We start from the raw sequence: 21666 nt of genomic DNA on the forward strand, positions 1-21666 counted from the left end.
TCCTTCTTAGAAAAATTGCTGCATATTAGTGATACTTTTCTATGCTTGCTTTTCCCTCCCACCTAAGACAAATATTCTGAAAATCACTCCATTATATACACACACACACTTTCTCTCTCTCTATATATGGATACATACGTACATGTGTACATATCTCATTACACACACATATGTGGTGTGTGTGTGTGTGTGTGTGTAGAGAAGTAGACCATATTTTTTCAGCTGTTTCTCTATTGACGAACATTTGGCTTGCTTCCAGTTATATACAAGTGCTTTGCTTATCTAACAAGTTCTAGAAGAGAGAGTACTATGTCAGAGGGTAAAACCCTGTGCCAGTCCATCAAATACTGCCAAGTTCACCTCCCTAGGGGTTCCCCTTCATTATGTATTCCCAGAACAACGTGGAGAAGCCTGTTTCCCCACAGACTGGCCAGCACTACACATAGACATTCTTCTGGCCCTTTCGCCAGTTTGGTGCATTAGACATGATGTGATGTGTCAGTGCGGTTTTCGCACGCACTCATGAGCAAGGTTGAGCATTTTTTCCCCCGACTTCAATCCCATTTGTGGTTTCTTCTTATCTCTTGCCCATCTCCCACGTTTTCATAGTTGAAAAAAGAAACCGCTTCATATATTAAGTGCACTAAACTTCTTCTATGTGATATATGTGGTGGTCTTATCTCTAATTCATTTTTATGTTGCTATGGTATTTTCCCCCATACAGAATTACTTTATTGCAACCGAAGTTTTTGGATCAGAAAAAGTTCCTCATTTATAGCTCATAAATGAGTTGGCCCGTATTTGTATTTGGTAGATATATGATTAAATATATATTTACATGTACACATATCTGTTGAATAGTGACAGTCAGCCCTTGGTTTCTAGGACTCCTGTAGATACCTATCCTGCAACCCCATCCTGGGAAGTGTAATGATACCTGCAAGATATAAGGTGCTTAATAAGTTCATTCTCAGTTGCTCAACAATGGTGTATTATTTGCACAAAGACCATGCATGTGCTCCCGGCATACTTTAAACGCTCTTTAGATGATGAGGATACCACATACAGAATGCATGCTGTGTCAATAGTTCTTATGCCCTACTGTTCAGAGAAAAACGACAAGAGAAAGCTGTGCACATGATCGGTACACATAATTTCTAAGTTTCTTAGTCTATGTTTTATTTCCCAATCATCCATCAGAATCCACACTTTCCTAGTTACAAGATAATCTTTACTCTTTTTTTTTTTAACCTTAAGTACTGTGGTTTCTCAACTGAATTAGTATCTAAAAGGTCTTATTACTACAATTAGCCAGGATTACGAAATTAATTAAATGAATTGTATCTTCTTAAATGATAAAATTTACTTTCTTTGCCCCGTTTTCTTTCTCTTTTAACTTTTCACTGATTCTTTCTGAATCATTTCACATCATGTACCACAGTCCCACTCATCTCTATCCCTTCATATTTACCCTCTGCCCTTGAAACCACTCTCCCGAAAGAAAACAAAACAAAAATGTTGCCATGGAAGATGCAGTGTGTCACACAGTACTTGCAAGTGTTCATTGCAGTGAGTCATTGGCCTGTTTTAAGACCTCTGGCTTCTGCTACACTGTCAATACTGGATCCTCACTGACTCCTCTCTTGATACCTTGTTGTTGCCTTGTGTGTCAGCTTTGGTTCTGCGGGACTGTCCTTTTCATGTGCTCCAGCAGTTCATAGATAGGATAGATGTTGGTGTGGGCCAACTCAAAGCCTTCGATCTGGGCCTGGGTGGCAGCTGAGCTGGTCAACTTGCCAGGTCTCCTGCACCCTAGCCACCAGACCCAACTTTTCTACTTTGCCCAGATGAGTGGCTGGGCAGGCTGTAGCTAGCAAGGGGTGGAGCCAGCTCTCCTGTCTTACACTCTTGGGGGAGGGGTCAGCTTTCCCACACTGCCCAGGGGAGGGGTAAGACCTGCTATCTTGCCTGCTGCAGGTGGCAATGGGGCAGAGGGAGGGGTTCGTTTCTCCTGCACCCATGCCACCCCACAGCCACTGAAGGGTGTGGCTGTGCTTCCCAGGTGTGCTGTGGACCTTGAGGGTGCAGAACCAGCTCTGTGCAGCTCTGGGACATCAACATGGCCCCAGGTGGCAGTCCAGTGAGGAATGTCACCGTGACTTTTGGTGGTAACATGGGCATGGTCATCAACACAGCAAGTACAGGCCAGCCAAAGCTACATATGGAGACCTGTTCCCCAAACCAAACCAAACCAAATGCCCCGCTACTTGCTTGCTTCCTTCCTTCTTTTTCTCCCTCCTTCACTTTCTTTTTCTGTTCCTTTCTTCTTTCTTTTATTTTATTTCATTAATTACACTATATTCACTTTGTATCCCCCATAAGCCCCTCCCTCCTCCTCTCCCGGTCCCACCCCCTCCTCCTTCTTTACACATGCCCCTCCCCAAGTCCACTGATAGGGGAGGTCACCCTCTCCTTCCTTCTGATCTTAGTCTATCAGATCTCATCAGGAGTGGCTGCATTGTCCTCTACTGTGGCCTGGTAAGGCTGCTCCCCCCTCAGGGGGAGGTGATCAAAGAGCAGGCCAATCAGATTATGTCAGAGGCAGTCCCTCTTTCCATTACTATGTAACTACTTGGACACTAAACTGCTATGGGCTACATCTGTGCAGGGGTTCTCTGTTATCTCCATGCCTGGGATGTGGCTGGAGTATGAGTCTCTGGGAACCCTGTGTTCAAATTTTCTGGTTCTGTTGCTATCCATGTGGGGTTTCTGTCCTCTCCAGATCTTACTTCTTACGTAAGATTCCATGCACTCTGCCCAACAATTGTCCATAAGTCTCAGTGTCTGCCTTGATAGTCTGCAGGGCAGAGCCTTTCAGAGGCCCTCTGTGGCAGGTTCCTAGGTTGTTTCCTGTTTTCTTCTACTTCTGATGTCCAACCTCTTTGCCTTTTGGGATGGGAATTGAGCGTTTTAGTCAGGGTTCTCTCTCTTGATTGGTTTCTTTAGATGTACAGATTTTAGTAGGTGTATCCTATGTTATATGTCTATATGAGTGAATATATACCATGAGTGTCTTTCTGCTTCTGGGACAGCTCACTCAGGATGATCCTTTCCAGGTCCCACCATTTACCTGAAATTTCATTATTTCCTTATTTTTCATTGCAGAGTAATACTCCATTGTGTAGATGTACCACAATTTCTGCATCCATTCTTCAGTTGAGGGGCATCTGGGCTGTTTCCAGCTTCTGGCTATTACAAATAAAGCTGCTACAAACATGGTTGAACAAATGTCCTTATTGTGTACTTGAACCTCTTTTGGATATATGCCTAGGAGTGGTATGGCTGGATCTTGAGGAAGTGTTATTCCTAGTTGTCTGAGAAAGCACCAGATGGATTTCCAGAGTGGTTGTACAAGTTTACGTTCCCACCAGCAGTAGAGGAGGTTTCCCCTTTCTCCACAACTTCTCCAGCATGTGTTATCCTTGAGTTTTTCATCTTGGCCATTCTCATGGGTGTAAGGTGAAATCTCAGGGTTGTTTTGATTTGCATTTCCCTAATGGCTAATGATGTTGAACATTTCTTTAAGTGTTTCTCTGCCATTCTATATTCCTCTACCGAGAATTCTCTGTTTAGCTCTGTTCCCCATTTTTTAATTGGATTACTTGGTTTGCTGCTTTTCAGCTTGTTTAGTTCTTTATATATACTGGATGTTAGCCCTCTGTCAGAAAAAGGGTTGGTGAAGATTCTTTCCCAATCTGTAGACAGTCCTTTTGTTTTGATGACAGTGTCCTTTGCTTTACAGAAGCTTTTCAGTTTCATGAGGTCCCATTTATTGATTGTTGCTCTTAGAGCCTGTGCTGTTGGTGTTCTGTTCAGGAAGTTGTCTCCTGTGCCAATGAGTTCCAGGCTCTTCCCCACTTTTTCTTCTAACCAATTTAATGTGTCAGGTTTTATGTTGAGGCCTTTGATCTACTTGGACTTCAGTTTTGTGCCAGGTGATAAGTATGGATATATTTGCATTTTTCTATATGTAGACATCCAGTTAGATCAGCACCATTTGTTGAACATGCTATTTTTTTCCACTGTATGGTTTTGGCATCTTTGTTAAAGATCAGGTACCATAAGTGTGTGGGTTTATTTCTGGGTCTTCTGTTCAGTTCCATTGATCCACCATTCTGTTTCTATGCCAGTACCATGCAGTTTTTATAACTGTTGCTCTATAGTACAGCTTAAGATCAGGGATGGAGATACCTCCAGAAGATCTTTTATTGTAGAGGATTGTTTTAGCAATCTGGGTTCCTTGTTATTCCATATGAAGTTGAGAATTTTTCTTTCCAGGTCTGTAAAGAATTGTGTTGGTAATTTGATGGGAATTGCATTGAATCTGTAGATTGCTTTTGGTAAGATGGCCATTTTTACTATGTTAACTCTGCCAAGCCATGAGCATGGGAGATCTTTCCATCTTCTGATATCTTCTTCTAATTCTTTCTTCAAAGACTGGAATTTTTTTTCATACAGGTCTTTGACTTGCTTGGTTAGGGTTACATCAAGGTACCTTATGTCCTTTGTGAGTATTGTGAAGGGTGTTCTTTCCCTAATTTCTTTCTCAGCCCTTTTGGCTTTTGTATACAGGAGGGCTACTGATTTTTTGAGTTAATTTTGTATCCGGCCACTTTGCTGAAAGTGTTTATCAGCTGTAGGAGTTCCCTGGTAGAGTTTTTGGGTTCACTCACATATACAATCATATCATCTGCAAATAGTGATATTTGACTTCTTCCTTTCCAATTTGTATCCCCTTGATCTCCTTCAACTGTCTTATTACTCTAGCAAGGACTTCCAGAACTATGTTGAAGAGATATGGAGAGAGTGGGCAGCCTTGTCTTGTCCCTGATTTCAGTGGGATTGCTTTAAGTTTCTCTCCGTTCAGTTTGATGTTGGCTATCGGCTTGCTGTATATCGCCTTTACTATGTTTAGATATGTGCCTTGTATCCCTGATCTCTCCAATACTTTAAACATGAATGGATCTTGGATTTTGTCAAATGCTTTTTCAGCATCTAGGGAGATTATCATGTGGTTTTTTTTTTTTTTCTTTCAGTTCACATTGATAGATTTCTGTATATTGAATCACCTCTGCATACCTGGGATGAAGCCTACTTAGTCATAGTGGATGATATCTTTGATGTGTTCTTGTATTCGGTTTGCAAGTATTTTGTTGAATATTTTTGCATCTATGTTCATAAGGGAGATTGGCCTGAAATTCTCTTTGTTTGTTGGGTCTTTGTGAGGTTTAGATACCAATGTGACTGTGGCTTCATAGAATGAGTTTGGTAATATTCCTTCTGTTTCTATTTAGTTAGCTTGGCTAAGGGTTTATCTATCTTGTTGATTTTCTCAAAGAGTCAGCTCTTGGTTTCATTGATTCCTTGAATTGTTTTACTTGTTTCTAATTGATTGATTTCAGCCCTGTGTTTGATTATTTCCAGCCGTCTACTCCTTTTTGGTGTGTCTGCTTTTTCTTTTTCTAGGGTTTTTAAGTGGGCCATTAAGTTGCTTGAATGAGCTGTGTTGAATTTCTTCTTGAAGGCACTTAGTGCTATGAGCTTTCCTCTTAGCACTGCTTTCATTGTGTCCCACAAGTTTGGGTATGTTGTGTCTTCATTTTCATTGAGTTCTAGGAAGACTTTAATCTCTTTCTTTATTTCTTCCCTGACCCAGCTGTCATTTTGTAGCAAGTTGTTCAGTTTCCATGTGTGTGTAGGCTTTTTGCTATTTCTGTTGTTGTTGAGGTCCAGCTTTATTCCATGGTGATAAGACAGAATACAAGGGATTATTTTGATCCTCTTGTATCTGCTGAGGCTCACTTTGTGACCTATATGGTCTATTTTGGAGAAGGTTCATGAGATGCTGAGAAGAAGGTAAATTCTTTTGTGTTTGGGTGTAATGTTCTGTAAATGTCTGTTAGGTCCATTTTATTCATGACCTCTGTCAGAGACATTCTTTGTTTAATTTCTGTTTTGCTGACCTGTCCTTTGTTGAGAGTGGGGTGTTGAAGTCTCCCACTATTAATGTGGGGGGATCTATGTGTGGTTTAAGTTTTATCAATGTTTCTTTTACAAATGTGGGTGCCCTTGTATTTGGGGCATAGATGTTCAGGATTGTGATGTCTTCCTGGTGGAATTTTCCCTTGATGAATATGAAGTGTCCTTCCTCATCTCTTTTTATTAATTTTGGTTGAAAGTCTATTTTATCAGATATTAGAATGGCTATTCCTGCTTGCTTCTTGGGTCTATTTGCTTGGAAAGCCGTCTTCCAACTCTTTACCCTCAGGTAGTGTCTATCTTTGTGTCTTAGGTGTGTTTCTTGTATGCAACAGATTGCTGGGTTTTGTTTATGTATCCATTCTATTAGACTGTGTCTTTTTATTGGAGAATTGAGTCCATTGATGTTGAGAGAGATTAATGACCAGTGGCTGTTAGATCCTTTGATTTTGATGTTGGCTGTGGTCATCAGGTTGTGTGCTTGGTTGCTTTTTGTTTTACTGTAGTGAGGTTAATTATTTCCTGTGTTTTCTTGAAAGTAGCTAGTTTTCTTGCATTGTAGTTTCCCTTCTAGTATCTTCTATAACACTGGATTTATCTGTAGGTATTGTTGAAATTTGTATTTGTCATTGAATATCTCATTTTCTCCATCTATGAGGACTGAGAGTTTTGTGGGGTATAGTAGCCTGGGCTGACATCTGTGTTCTCTTAGGGTCTGCATGATATCTTTCCAGGCCCTTCTGGCTTTCATAGTCTCTGTTGAAAAGTCAGGTGTGATTCTAATGGGTTTGCCATTATATGTTACTTGGCCTTTTCCCCTTGCAGCTTTTAGTATTTTGTCTTTGTTCTGTATACTCACTGTTTTGATTATTATGTGGTGGGACGATTTCATTTTCTGGTCAAATTTATTGGGTGTTCTGTAGGCCTCTTGTGTTCTTATTGGCCTCTCCTTTAAGTTGGGGAAATATTCTTCAGTGATTTTGTTGAAAATATTTTCTGGGCCTTGGAGCAGGGAATCTTCTTTTTCCTCTATTCCTATTATTCTTAGGTTTAGTCTTTTTATGTTGTCTTGAATTTCTTTGATGGTCTGTGTCAGGAATGTTTTAGATTTAACATTTTCTTTGACAGATACATCGGATTTTTTCCATTATATCTTCCACACCTGAGATTCTTTCGTCCATCTCTTGTAGTCTATTGGTTATGTTTACCTCTGTAGTTCCTGTTTTCTTCCCTAAGTTCTTTCTCTCCACAGTTTTCTTCATTTTTTCCAATTCTATCTTCAGATCTTGAGCCGTTTTGTTGATTTCCTTCACCTGTCTGACTGCATTTTCCTGTTTTTCCATCAATTTCTTCAGCTGTTTGTTTGAACACTCCTCTGTTTCTTTTATTTCATTTAGTGATTTAAGCATTTCCTCTCTAAAGGCCACAAACTGTTTGGCTGCAACTTCCTGTATTTCTTTAGGGATGGCCATAATCTGTTTTTTTTTTTTTTTTTTTTTTTTTTTTTTGTCTTCCTCTATTTCTTTATGGAAGGCCATTATCTGTTTGAGTTTATCTTCCTCTAGGTCTTTACGTATTTTATTTTGTTTTCTCTGTTACCCTCTTCATGAGCATGTTAGGTCATATTCTTGGATTTCAATTATGCTGGTGTGTCCAGGGCTACTTGCCCCTGGAAATCTGGGTTCTGGAGATGCCATATTGCTCTGTGTTTTGTTTGTTGAGCTTTTACGCTGGTCTCTGCCCATTGGGCTATCTTAGGTGTTTGGGGTTAGTTTCTGGTGGTTCCTGGAATCCTGTGGTGGAGAGAATCCCCTTGGCAGGAAGATGGTTTTTCCTGAAGGAAGGCTTCTCAGCTTATTGGGTATGATCAACTGTATGGCTGGCATTTTTCAGGAGTTGCCACAGCGTACCTCAGGCATAGAGATCTGAGTGGTACTGTGGTCCTTTTTAGTTGAGAGGGTTCTTCTCTCACCCGGAGAAGTCCTAAGGACAGCTGCCCTGCTTCTGGGTTTCTTGCTGTAAATTTAGTCATCTGCTGCTGTAACCTGTGTGTCCCGTGGTTTGGTCAGTTTTGTTAGGGATAACTGGTTGCCCCTTGGAGCAGTATCTGGGGGTTGATCTTGGGGATTCCGGGCTTTTGTAGGTCTGAGGTTGGGGCTCTGTGCCCCAGTTTCCAAGCAGTAGTCTGTGGTTGGTGGGTACTGCTCTCCTGGTAACAGCAGGCTATCTGGTGCACAGCAGGTCCCTGGGTTGAGCCAGTCTGTGGGACCTATTCCAAGAATATACTGGGTGGCCTAAGTTCGTCCCCTTTGCTTTGTTTCCTGTATGGTTTTCTCCAGACAGGGACTTTCTGTCTCTGGTGCCCTGGGGTGCACAGCTCTGTCTGTGCCAGATAGCTGGCACGCAGCAGCTGTCTGTGCCTGTGGCTGGAGCCTAGTTCAGTGATGGTGGCTCCTACCTGCTGGTCTGCGAGACTTTTTATAGGGAAAGACTGGGTGACCCAAGTCAGTACCGTTTCCTTCCTTCCCTGTGGAGTTTTCTCCTGACAGGGACTCCCAGTCTCTGGTGTGTTTTGTGCCCAGCATTCAGCCTGGGAAGGTGATCGGGACATGCAGGCATGTGGCTCTGGTCTGGTGATCTAGTACCTGGGGACCCGGGATCTCTTCTGGGTTCTGGCTGGGTGACCTGAGCGTGGACCCGACTGATTCCCATGTAGTGGGGTTTTCCTCTCACCTGGGAAACACGATCGCTGTTGTTTTAGGGCCCAGAGTTCAGGGTTTTGGTCACTGTACAGAAAATGTTGTCCTGCTCCTCGGATGCAGAGTTCTTCTGGTGCCGCCATCTTGTTCCCTCCTCTTCGTTCTTTTGCATGTATTCATATATGTGTGTGGATGGTTGTGCATGTGTGTATGCACGTTCATGTGTGTGGTGCATGCATGTAGGTGCATGTCTATACATGTGTGCAGAGGTCCAATGCTGATTCTGAATGTCTTTCTCTGTGGATCTTCGCCTTTATCTCTGGACTCAGTAGCTCTTCCTGAACCCTGAGCTCACTGTTTGCTTTGCACTGGGGAACACCTTGTCTGCTTCCTAGGCAGTTGGGGTTACAGAAGCGCTGCCGTACCCGCCTGGGTTTTGCATGGGTGCCAGAGCCTGAATTCTAGAACTCATGTTTTTGAGGCACGTGCTTTAACCGTTCTCTGTCTTGAAATCCAGCCTCTTGATGACATTGTCATGGTTAAGAAAACAGACGTTACTAGTGGGGCATAAAATACAAATCCTACATGATTAAACGTATTTCCTGACGTTTATGGCATCAAGGTGAAAGAAAATGGAAATGTGTTCAAGTTGATATACTTAAATTGATTTTTTTATCTTTACAGAATTTATGTTGCTCTTAAAGTTAAAAATGTTTCATTGTACATATTGTAGCAGTACATGCACTTTTCTAAATTAAAAATGGCTATTTATTTATTTACTTTGTGTATGTGTGTGTGAGGGCACACACATGCCATCATTTGTGTATGGAGGTCAGAAAACAACTTTGTGAGTGTTGATTCTCTCCACCATGTGGGTCTCAAGGTTCAAATAATATTGTCAGTCTTGGCGACATGCACTTTTACCCACCAAGCTATCTTATTGGCCTGTTTCCTGAATAGTGTTGATTTGTAGTTGGTAGGCTCCTCTGGTGTGGAACTCCTGGGCATGGAAACCCAAGTGTACATGAATGCCTGTGTATACAAACAGGAGCCGTATCATGTAGTACAGAGAGTATACCTTTGATTCCCTCATGTTTCCTGAAAAGAGCAAATGGGTATATTTTTAACAAATCCTAGCCCAAATGCAACCTTCTTGGAAGTGATGATGAACAGTAGCTTGCTGTATCCATGAGATCTTGAACATGTGGGCAGGAGAGCTGAAGCATGGGGAGTCCCAAGCTCCCAGTTTAGGCTTCTGCCTCCATTCCTTGACTCACATATCTGCCAATCCCCAGGATGAGAAACAGACAAAAAAAAAAAAAAGATGGTCTATAATTGGAAATGGACTGTCTGCAAATAGGCACTCACTCATACTACAAATTATAAAGGAGGAAACTCCACCTTCCCTGCCACAACTGGGCTGCTGTGGGCCAGATACAGTCAAGGAAGCCAGACTTGACTCTGCACATCCCAGCTTGCCTTTTGAGCTTCAGTGTTGGATCTGATCCAGCAATACTCTCTTTTGACTTTCTTTTGAAAGCCCCCTAAGGAGATCTTTGGTTTTTGTGATGTGCATTATTTTTATGATGAGACTCTGTGGAGCAGATGGATGGACCTTATAATGACCTCTTCTTCACCAGCATGGACTAAAGAAAATGCAGGAGGATAAAGCAGACAGACATAGTGGGAATATGGACATCACAGGTGATCTGTAGAGAGGTCACTGTGGGGAGATTGGGGAGGTGACTTGTAAGCCCTTATTATGAGATCTTCATATACCTGCAGTGTCATGAAATGTCATATCACTTTGGGATTGTAGGACAGCCAAGATGAAAAATAATCCACCAGAAGACATCTTCCATTAAAGTCTTAGTGTGAGCTTAGCTGAACTAGCTCCTAGGAACATTTTCCTACTCTATGTGCCATTAGCCTGCACTGGCTGTGGGAGACCTGTTGTTACATAAATATTTGGACCAAGGCAGCAGCTCTGACTTAGGCCTTTCAAAGAAGAACCCTAATTAAAAGCAGAGAGCAAAGGGAGAGGCAAATTGAGTTTTTGGAAGAGGTCAGCAAATCTATTGAAGCTACATTAGCCATGCTCTGGTCTCTGGCTTCATGAAGCACTGGTGTCTTCCAGGCAAACACCCAAGTATTTTTTGTGACTGTAGACTTTCCTTCTGGAGCGGATGGCAGCGACTTTGTTTTAAGACTGTGACCCATCGAGTGGCTCCCTCTTTCAGATCAGGAATATTTTCTCTTGCTGAGAGTTTTTGCTAGCCACCGCATGAGGGAAGAACAATTCCTTTCTGTCCTTGTATTCTTTAATGGCACTGTCGTTCACTCCCGTGAGCATAGAAAGCATGTTCTCCTTTACCCTGTCTATGCATTTCTCTCTTCTCGTGAGCCAAGTACCAAGTCCTGTCAATTTTGCTTTATAAACTCCTGAGCTTGACACTTTTTCTTTATAAGCATCCTCATCCATGCATTTTGAGTACCTGCTTTACTCCAGTGCTGTGTACCCCTTTCTTCCACATGTCATCTTTCCCCATAGAGGTCTTTCATTATTTCCTCAGTGGAACTGATATTTTATTACTGGTTTTCAAGTTTATAAAGAAAACATTTACTCATGGTTCTGGACGCCAAAGAGTCTAAGAGTGTGGTGAGGGCCTTGCACAGTGCCATGGACTGAAAGGATGGAGGGCTGAGTCTGAATGGTCTAAGTTATGGTCACAGATACACTTGCAAAGACCCTTTACTGATAGGCATGTCCAACCTGCCACCCACCACCCACCGCTGCTTGCAGCTCAAGACAACTATGAATGGGTCCAGTACAAACATTGAGATGGATTTCTTTTCTTGTAACTCAGTTACATGATTCTTGAACATGAACACTGTAGGTGACAGTATTGTGTTGAAATGTCCTAGGTGCTTGGGAGCTCAGTTTATGGTAGACTTTGCAAAAGAATAAATTCCAGTTTCTTTAGGCTCATGTGCAAGCCGCTTCTCAGTCCTCCTGCTGTCCACTTCTGCTGCCCTCTGCTCAGAGCTCCCTTTCCCGTTCTGTTTGGTCAACCACATCGCTCTGGCTGAGGACCTGGGTTCAGTTCCAAGCATTCACATACGGCAGCGCACGACTGCCTGATATTTTGGTTCTGGGGAATCTATGCCCTCTTCTTGCTTTCAGGGACACCTGTACACATGTGGCACACATACATATAAAATTAAAAACACATTTTTGCTCCGCCAAGCCCTATATTTCTGAGGATTGGATCTGACATATCCTTGTTAGAGTCAGAAGTAAAAACAGGCCATGAGGCAGCCAGTGCAGGCTGCTGATGGAGTGAACGGTAATCCTGGATGATGCTGTGTTAGGAGACTGTGAGGAGGGGAGGGTTGGGAGAAGAGACCATGTGTTCCAGAACACAGTAGGTTTAACTTGTAAAGGTCTTCCTGATCCAGTTTCTTTCCACGTGGATAGTCCTGAAACCCCATCCTGGGAAGTGTAATGATATCTGCAAGATATAAGGTGCTTAATTACGGGGAGATAATTATATCCTCTTGAGTGTCAGTGTTCAGACATAAATAATGGGTTTTTCTAAAAGAGCACACACAGTGTTGGAGCATAAAGTCAGACCACAATCACCTTCAGAGCTGATCTCAGCCTCCATGGATCAAATGTGGCGAAGAGGAAAGCGCGTTCTCTCTGGGTTCTGGGCGCAGTTTGGGGTGGACAGGAGTGGGCTATAAGCCTGGCAGCCGCTGACTTCCTGAGAGCATCATAGTTGAGACTAGATGTGTTTAAATTCTGTAAGTAAGTTCACTGCTTTTCAGTGCACATGTATCTGTGTGTGGGAGGGGTGTGTAAAATATGAAATTTGAGTGCTTTATAGAGAAATGGGAATTAGGGTTCATGGAATTGTGTTATAGATTTTCTTCTCTTCTAAAACTAGATTTTTAAGCTCAAGTTTTTGAACGCTCCTCATCCCCGCCCCATGCAGACACCCTTGAAATGTGTTTTGTTTTGCTTTTCCTCTTGTTGCATTTCCTGTTCTGCCTTCAGTGCAGTTCATCATTCTTGAAAGGGCAGATTAAAAACGAGCCTGATGAGGCAGGACTGGACACAAGCTAACATTGTCTTAACACTCTTTCCAGGTTCAGCGTGATCTTCTGTGTCTCACTTCCCAGCCAGCATTCTGCCTTCTCAATCCATCATGGTGTTTGGTGAGTTTTTCCATCGCCCTGGACAAGACGAGGAACTTGTCAACTTGAATGTGGGGGGCTTTAAGCAGTCTGTGGACCAGAGTACGCTCCTGCGGTTCCCTCACACAAGACTAGGGAAGCTGCTCACCTGCCACTCCGAAGAGGCCATTCTGGAGTTGTGTGATGACTACAGCGTGGCGGATAAAGAGTACTACTTTGATCGGAACCCCTCCCTCTTCCGATACGTCCTGAACTTTTATTACACAGGGAAGCTGCACGTCATGGAGGAACTATGTGTGTTCTCCTTCTGCCAGGAGATCGAGTACTGGGGCATCAATGAGCTCTTCATCGACTCCTGCTGCAGTGGTCGGTACCAGGAGCGCAAGGAGGAGAGCCACGAGAAGGACTGGGACCAGAAGAGCAATGATGTGAGCACAGACTCTTCCTTTGAGGAATCCTCTCTGTTTGAGAAAGAGCTGGAAAAGTTTGATGAGCTGAGATTCGGTCAGCTCCGAAAGAAAATCTGGATTCGAATGGAGAACCCAGCTTATTGCCTGTCAGCCAAGCTCATCGCCATTTCCTCCTTGAGCGTGGTGCTGGCCTCCATCGTGGCCATGTGTGTGCACAGCATGTTGGAATTCCAGAACGAGGATGGAGAAGTGGATGACCCTGTGCTGGAAGGTGTGGAGATTGCGTGCATTGCCTGGTTCACCGGCGAGCTGGCCATCCGCCTGGTTGCTGCTCCCTCACAAAAGAAGTTCTGGAAAAACCCTCTGAACATCATTGACTTTGTCTCCATCATTCCCTTCTATGCCACGCTGGCTGTGGACACCAAGGAAGAAGAGAGTGAGGACATTGAGAATATGGGCAAGGTGGTCCAGATCCTTCGGCTCATGAGGATTTTCCGAATTCTGAAGCTTGCCCGGCACTCTGTAGGCCTTCGGTCTCTTGGGGCCACACTGAGGCACAGTTACCATGAAGTGGGGCTGCTGCTTCTCTTCCTTTCTGTGGGTATCTCCATCTTCTCTGTGCTTATCTACTCTGTGGAGAAAGATGAACTCGCCTCCAGTCTCACTAGCATCCCCATCTGCTGGTGGTGGGCCACTATTAGTATGACCACCGTGGGCTACGGAGACACGCACCCGGTCACCTTAGCCGGGAAGATCATTGCAAGCACATGCATTATCTGTGGTATTTTGGTGGTAGCCCTTCCCATCACCATCATCTTCAACAAGTTTTCCAAGTACTACCAGAAGCAGAAGGACATGGACGTGGACCAGTGCAGTGAGGACCCACCAGAGAAGTGCCATGAGCTCCCTTACTTTAACATTAGGGATGTTTACGCACAGCAGGTACATGCCTTCATTACCAGCCTGTCTTCCATCGGCATCGTGGTCAGTGACCCTGACTCCACAGATGCTTCGAGCGTCGAGGACAATGAGGATGTTTACAACACTGCATCCCTGGAGAACTGCACTGCAAAATGAGCAGGGGGCATTTGCACAGATATCTTGTGTCCCTTAACATTAGGTTAACACAGCTTTATAAACCTCAATGGGTTTGTTCAAAGAAATCATTTAATTCTCAGGGTGTACCTTTTAGCCATAGTTGGACATTCATTGCTGAATTCTGAAATGATAGAATTATCTTTATTTTTTCAGTGAGGTCAATTAAATGCCTTGTCCTGAAATTTATTTTTTACAAGAGAGAGTTTTAATATGGTATTCTGGGAAAAAAGTAAATGATATCGGGAAGGATTTATTGCTCTGGCTTACGCATCATTCTGTATTTGCCATTCACTCACATTGAGCTAACTATAAATTCCTGATGATCGAGCAGAGGCCCAGCTGACTGAAGATGACATGCATGTGAGAGCTACAACATGAGACAATGCATGTAAATCCATGTTCATGTTTCAGACATGGGAATTAGGAGCCCAATAAACTTCTAATTCAGTATGGAAAATGCCTTGTTTATATGTTTTTATTTCAAGTAAGTATATCCTAGTATACTCACAGTTAGGGCTTGAAAGGACCATGCTCTTGTCAGAATATTGAGAATTTTTTCATGGAAAAACTGAGGTATAGCTCAGTTGGTAATATGCTTGTAGGGGGATGTGAGTTTAATCCTCAGAAATGACAGTTTAAAGAAAAAAAGTCAGGCATGGTCTTGCATATGTGTAATTGCAGAGTCGGGCTCATTGGGTGGCCGGCCTAGCATACTTGGTGAATCTCAGACCAATGAAAGACCCTGTCTTAAAAAGATGGACGGCATTGAAGAGTGATCCCCCAGAAATCTGTCCTCTGATGTCTGCATATGTACGCACTCCTGTACACATTTCCATGCCCACACGCGTGTATCTGTGTGTGTCTCTGTGTGTGAGAAAAACACACAGTTTATATCTCTCTTTTTTTTAATGTAGCCAATGATATAATACTTTTTGTTCCATAACTTGAGTTTGGCAGGTAGAAGAACATATCAATAATTAAACCATTTTGTCTGTTGTAAAATAATTACAGTATGTAGATTTTTGAGACATATTAGCAAATGGCACATCTTATCTTGGTGTATTTCCAGTACATTTTGAATTTTATAATAATTTGTACTTCCAGGATGAAACTTGAAAGTCATACGGACCTGGGTAAGCCCACCCACTTGGTGAATGGAGGAAAGGAAAAATAGACAAACACACAGATGTGGGCCATTTTGCAGAGAGTGAGTGGTGAATCTCCAAGGCAAGTGCTGACAGCTTTAAAATGAGCCAGCATTTAAAAACTGCCATAGACAGAGGGATGGCTGCTTCAACATAGGAACTCCATGCCATGAAAGGAGACATACTAATCATTGCCAGATCCCATGGCACAGCTCCATCCCATATGGAGGGAATATAGCCTCAGACTCCATTTTGGAGATGTAGCAAGATGCTAATGGGCTCTGTCAGGTTGGCTGCCAGTTTGGTCCCTGAGCTCTTTCAAATGAAGAAGCCACAGGGATTTTATTGTGCAAAGTGTTGCATGGAGATGCATCTCATTGGAAGTCTATCTATAGGTTGTCAGTACCTATAGGAGTCCTCGTTCCTTTTCCTATGCCTGTGACGTCTGAGACAGGCACAAAGAAATGGTTTGCTTCTAAACTTGAGTTTATTACATGAGCGTGTCATCAGTATCCAACTCATTGGGGAAAGCTTCTATCAAGCAAATGGTTTCATAGCATAAAAGTAGAAGTTGGCATCCCGTTTTTTTATTAAAGATTCCCTAGCTAATTGTGAAGTAACTGAAGGCTGCTTATATAGCCATTGCTGTAGTAACAGTAAGAACAGCAGCAGCAATAGCAGGAGAGCTCAGTAACTGCTTTGCCCACACAATCTCATTTGTTCCTTGCAACCCCCCCCCCCCCCAGCACCTGGAGTTCTTTATTTCCGTCTTCATTTGAAGGTGCAGAAACTGAGGTTGGCAGGAAGAATGGCTTGGCAAGTTCACACAGTGGCAACTCAGCTGAGCTTTGAACTTAGGGAGGCAGCCTCCCAAGCTGGCATCTGAACTGCCAAGGGAGTGGGGTTGGGGGGGTGGATTTGAGGCAACCACAGACCAGGTGCCCTTGAAGAGAAGAGGAGCAGCAAATGGAGCCAGAGTGTGATTGTTGCCTGAGTCAAAGGGGCATCCTGGTTTATACCTCTCCTGTCCTGATCCAGAAACCAGACATAAGCTATTTACAGACTTTTTCTAGAGTAGCTGTGAAGCTAGAACAGGCTCTGAGGAACACTGAGTAGGAGATACAGTAGAAACAAACAAACAAACAAACAAACAAACAACAACAAAAACTAGTTCTCCAACTGGTCTGAATAGAGTGCACTAAGCAGGAATGTTTCTGCCTGTGCTCCAAGGAGGTCCTGCAGTGGTGGCCCTGTAGCCTGAGTGGCCGCTGTGGCTCCTCTCTGGTCTTGGCTACAGCTCCCCTGTCCATCCTGACCCCAGTCCCTGGATACACGCAGCTACTCCTGGCTTTTCCACGCTCCTCACAGATTCCCCTTGTTCCCGTGGAGAGAGACATAGACCCCTTCTCTTTGGAAGGGTGGACTTGGTGGCTGAACACCAACATTATAGGAGGCTGGTGAGGATGTGAGCATGAACAGGGAGAAAGGGAAACCAGACAAACTCTGTGGTGTCTGGTTCTGTGTGGATGACTCTGGGGTTCATTTGAGCTGACCCCTTCAGAGAGTTTTTGTTAACTTATAACTTGCTCATTTTTGTTTGTTTTGTTGTTGCTACTTTGTGAACTCTTTTTCTCTTTCTGTTTTGTTAGGCTTGTTTTATCCCAGTAAGGATTTGGAAGTCCGTGAACTGAGCTGAAGGACCAATCTCCTTCCCAGTCCTTCGCCCTGGGTGCAGAGCAAAAAGGGACAGGAGGATGAAAAAGGAGGAAGGGCACAGCTTCCTGGAAGACTTGGCAACAGAGTTCTTTGGGGAAGTGTGGTCTCTGTTCTGAGCCTGACTGAGTTCAATTAGGGGTAAAACTTGCATTGGTAGTGACAAGCTCCTGGGTCTCTCCTCCACTCTGCCTCCTACTGTGTACGCTGTTTGCTGCCCTCTACATTTGTCTGTTCGTTCTCGCTCTCTCCTTTAGTGGCAGTACCTTTCACCTTAGGGTGCTCTCACCCCCTAGCCTTTTTGTCCAGTGGGGGATTAGCTGTGCTGGTAAAGGCAGAACTTGGCATTCTTGGTCTTCTTATTTTGATTGTTTTTGTTTTGTCAGAACTCTTTGGCCACTCAGATGCTTTTGTACGTATTCAGCACTCCATTTTGTGTTAATTTCACATTTAGCTCAACAGTTTTGGGGGAGCGCTTGCTGTTGTCCCCATCTGGGAGGTCACACTCATTGCCTTGAGGCTTAGAGACACCCTTCTGTATTTTGTGGGGGTTGATTCACAGAACTGTTAAGAAGTGTTTGTTAACATTCGGTAAACGGTGGTTTGTGCCATATGGAATTGTCAATATCTATTATTTTTGATATAGGGTAACAGCAGTTTCAATATGGTTCAATTTAGTGTCGTGAGCCTGCTTTCCTTTAGAGAGAGAGAGAAAAGTGTCTCTTAGCTTCTTAGACAAATGTGTGTTATTTTTGTGAGAAGTGGGCACAGGGAGCCTGGGTTTCCTGTTAACCCCATGGGTCATAGCTATATGATCAGGAAGTGAGGAGCACTGAGTTTGTGTTTGGAGAGGAATGGGTGATTGCTAGGATTTGGGTCTCTCACACTCCATAATTTATGTTCTTTCCAAGCTGTCTAGGCTCTTTCCAACTTTGTTTACAGTAAAAACTTGCCTAATAAGAACCAGTTTTAGTCTACCAATTATTTTTTTTCTTCTCCATTGGTAGAGTCTCAGCCATTGAGGTGTCTTTTCTGTTGTTGGGAGGTGGCTACTTTAAGATTTCAGTTATCAATCATGTTTGCAAAAGGTTGTTCATCTCTCTGTGTCTGGTGGCAGGAGTGAAGGCTCCTGCGGCTCTGGCAGCCAGGCTGGGTAAAAGGTTTTATGAGAAACTGTGGGGGCATGGCTTTGATTTGTTGTCACATCACTGGTGGCTTAACCTTGGTCATTCGCAGCATCTGTTAACTTTGTCCTTCCCAGGTAAGATGTCAGAGCATTTAGGGGGATAGGAGAGAGGAAGGGTGAGCTGGGAGAAAAAAGACAAAGATGTCTTAGATGGTTAAGCTTGAGGTCATGGGGCATGACAACATGGAGCAGCTTGGAGGCGCCTTCAGAGGTCGTATCACTATTAATTTTACAGCAAGGCAGAGGAATGAATTGTGCAAGGTCATGGAGCTACAGAAAGAGAAAATCCATACTAGAACATAGTCACAGCTCTGGCTCCTGCCTTTACTCATCCTTTCCTATTTATAACACACACGCACACACACTTTAAAAATATATATTGTGTAAATGTATGTGTACATGTTCTTGTGTGTGTGTGTGTGTGTGTGTGTGCGCACGCAGATACTCACCCACATATTGTACATGTGGGTGGGGCCTCAAAGTTGAGGTCTAGTATCTTCTTTAATCATTCTCTTTTTATTGAGTCAGAGTCTTTTTACTAAACCCAGAACTGGCAGATTGTCTGGCGAGCCAGTTTTCATCAGGGACCCTTGTCCCTGCTTTCTGAGTATAAGGTTATAGGTGCCTTCCATACTTACCCTGCTTTCACGTGTGTTATAGGAGTCTGAGCTTTAGCCCTTATGTTTGTACAGTAAGTGCTTTTTCCATGGAGCCACTGCTCCACCCTCTTATTTCTTTGTATTATAAAAATTTCATACATTTTAAAGTATCAATAATGGTATAATACACTTCTTCAAGCCTATTACCCAACTTCAGCAAGTATATCAACTCATTAGAAATGTATTTCATATCTTCCACAACTCACTTCTTCCTTTCCTGGTTATAAGCAAGAATCATTTGATTTATAACCATCTTAGTGAACATCTTTAAAAGAATCCCCCCCTTTTTTCCTGAACGAAATTGCAATGCTATCAAAACAAAAATCTGATAATTCTGCAGTATTCTAAACTTGGGTGATAGTGCATCTTACTTTCTAGTTATTTTATAGCTACAGTTTTAGTTCCTGTTTTACCCTTTTTTCTTATTTTAAAACACCACACACACACATACACACACACACACACACACACACACACTGTCTTTGAGGTGTGTGTGTGCATATATTTGTACATATGTGTGATGCCTCATAGTTCGTGTCAAATATATTTCTTACTTTTTCATAAACAAGAATGTATTAAGTTGCTCAGTTTTATAAATATCCAAGTGAGGTCAGTATTTCAGCAGGGAGCCTGACAACATCCCAAGAGTATGTGTTTTCTATCACAGCTATAACAACTTACCACCTATGTTGTGGTCTGAAGCAATGGAAATTTGTCTTCTGATTCTGAACCTGAGTTTTTGGAACTAAACTTAAGGTGCCCACAGAGATGGTTACGATGGGGGCTTTAGGAAGACAGTCTGCTTCTTGCCTCTTCCAGCTTCCCATGGCTGCAGGCATCTTTGGCTTGCTGCCCTATCTTACTAGTCCCTGCCTTCACTACCACATTGCCCTCGCATCTTCTGTGTCACACCTCCCTGGCTACTCTTATTACATTATAATGCTACCCATATCTGCAGTCATTTTGTAAGATAAGGTCACAATCATAGGTACTAGAGACTGGGACCCATATCCATAGGTGAGGACAGCTCCAGGTGGTAACACAACCACTAAGCAGCTTTCATTTTAATAGTGTGCTAATATCTATATATCATACTGGTTAGGAATAGCAAACAGTGGGAACAGTGGATACAAAACAACAACAAAGAAAAACACAGGTCTTTGCGTCAGACAATTGGGATTTTTGTAGTTACTTTGTCTTTGATCATTGGTGAGTTCTTTGTAAAACATCACAATTGTTTATTTAGACAATGACATGCATGTGTAGAATGTGTTATGAACATATTCATCCCACTATATCCATTATATCCTCCCTCACCCCTCTTCACTCTTTCTTGCTGGCTCCCCATCTTCCTCACTAGTTTCCCCTCTTCAGCCCTGTGTCTTTTTGTGTGTACAGGTTTTCTGCAGGTAACCACATCTCTGTGTTTGATTGTAATGGTCATTTCATATCCAGAAGGCAGCATTTCTTAAGGCTCATCTCCATTTTCTGGCTCTTAAAGTCTTTATAACCTCTGTGTGTGTGTGTGTGTGTGTGTGTGTGAGAGAGAGAGAGAGAGAGATGTTCTCTGGGCCTCGTAGTATAAATGCTTTGTTTAGGGTTGGGTACTCAATAGTCACCTGTCCTCTGTATTTGACCAATTTTGAGTCTTTTAGTCAGCTGTTGCCTTTTGCAAAAAGAAGATTCTTTGACTCAGGTGGAGAGCAGGACTTGCCTGTGGGCATAACATAAAATTGTAAGAGGCAGTTAAGCTACTTGTCAATTAAGAAAACAGGAACTCCCTTTAGTCCTGTCGAATTTCAGTATGCCTGCCTTGGTGGCTGTAAATTCCTTCCTTTCCAGGATTGGTATGATGAGAAGGTCTCCCATGTTCTGCCTTTCAGTCACTTGTTGACATGAAAAGTCTCCTCAGAAGACAATGCAGCCAGTCCTGTTGAGACCTGATATGCTAGGGTCAGAGGGAAGGGGAGGAGGACTTGGGGAGGGGCATGGGAGGAGATAAGGGAGGAAAGGTGGGTTTGGGAGGGGCTAAGGGAAGGGCCTAAAGCTGTGATACAAAGTGAATAAACAGTAATTAATTAATTAAAAAATAAGTAAAACTCTCCTCAGTTGTGCTAACTGGAAAAAAAAGAAAAAGAAAACAGGAACAGTGAACAGTGTATTCTAGGTCCTGTGACATCCTCAGCCATAGGCTTTTTGAGCAGGCATGTAGTACCAGGTGTGTGTGTGTGTGTGTGTGTGTGTGTGTGTGTTCGTTCCTGTGGGGAAGACCTCAAATTCATCAGAAAGCAGTTGATTAACTCCATAATAGCCATGCTGCTGTGGCATCAGTGGGCATGCACGTAAGATGGGCAAAATCTTTAACCTCTGTGAGCCTCCATCTTTGATTTGTATATAGAGATAATACCAGTCATCTCATAGAAATAAGATACAAATTAAATGGGGTGGCCTGTTCATAGCACCTAGTGTAGTGTTTGACATTCATACAGTAAATAACCACGAATGGCTTTCCATATT

General features: G+C 43.0%; 1 protein-coding gene across 6 annotated transcripts in view; it reads left to right on the forward strand.

The window, feature by feature from the left end:
* Positions 1-14897, forward strand: part of Kcns3 (potassium voltage-gated channel modifier subfamily S member 3) — an 81224-nt gene extending 66327 nt beyond the window's left edge. For all 6 annotated transcript variants that reach the window (XM_055619177.1, XM_055619172.1, XM_055619184.1 and 3 more), the window contains one exon: positions 12891-14897. In XM_055619177.1, the coding sequence (XP_055475152.1) occupies positions 12950-14425 (1476 nt within the window). In that variant the 5' untranslated portion in view covers positions 12891-12949 and the 3' untranslated portion in view covers positions 14426-14897. The remainder of the gene's footprint in view (positions 1-12890) is intronic.
* The last annotated feature ends 6769 nt before the right edge of the window (positions 14898-21666 follow it).

Source organism: Psammomys obesus, unplaced genomic scaffold, assembly GCF_907164565.1.
Source record: "Psammomys obesus unplaced genomic scaffold, mPsaObe1.curated_primary_1811, whole genome shotgun sequence".
Lineage (NCBI taxonomy): Eukaryota > Metazoa > Chordata > Mammalia > Rodentia > Muridae > Psammomys > Psammomys obesus.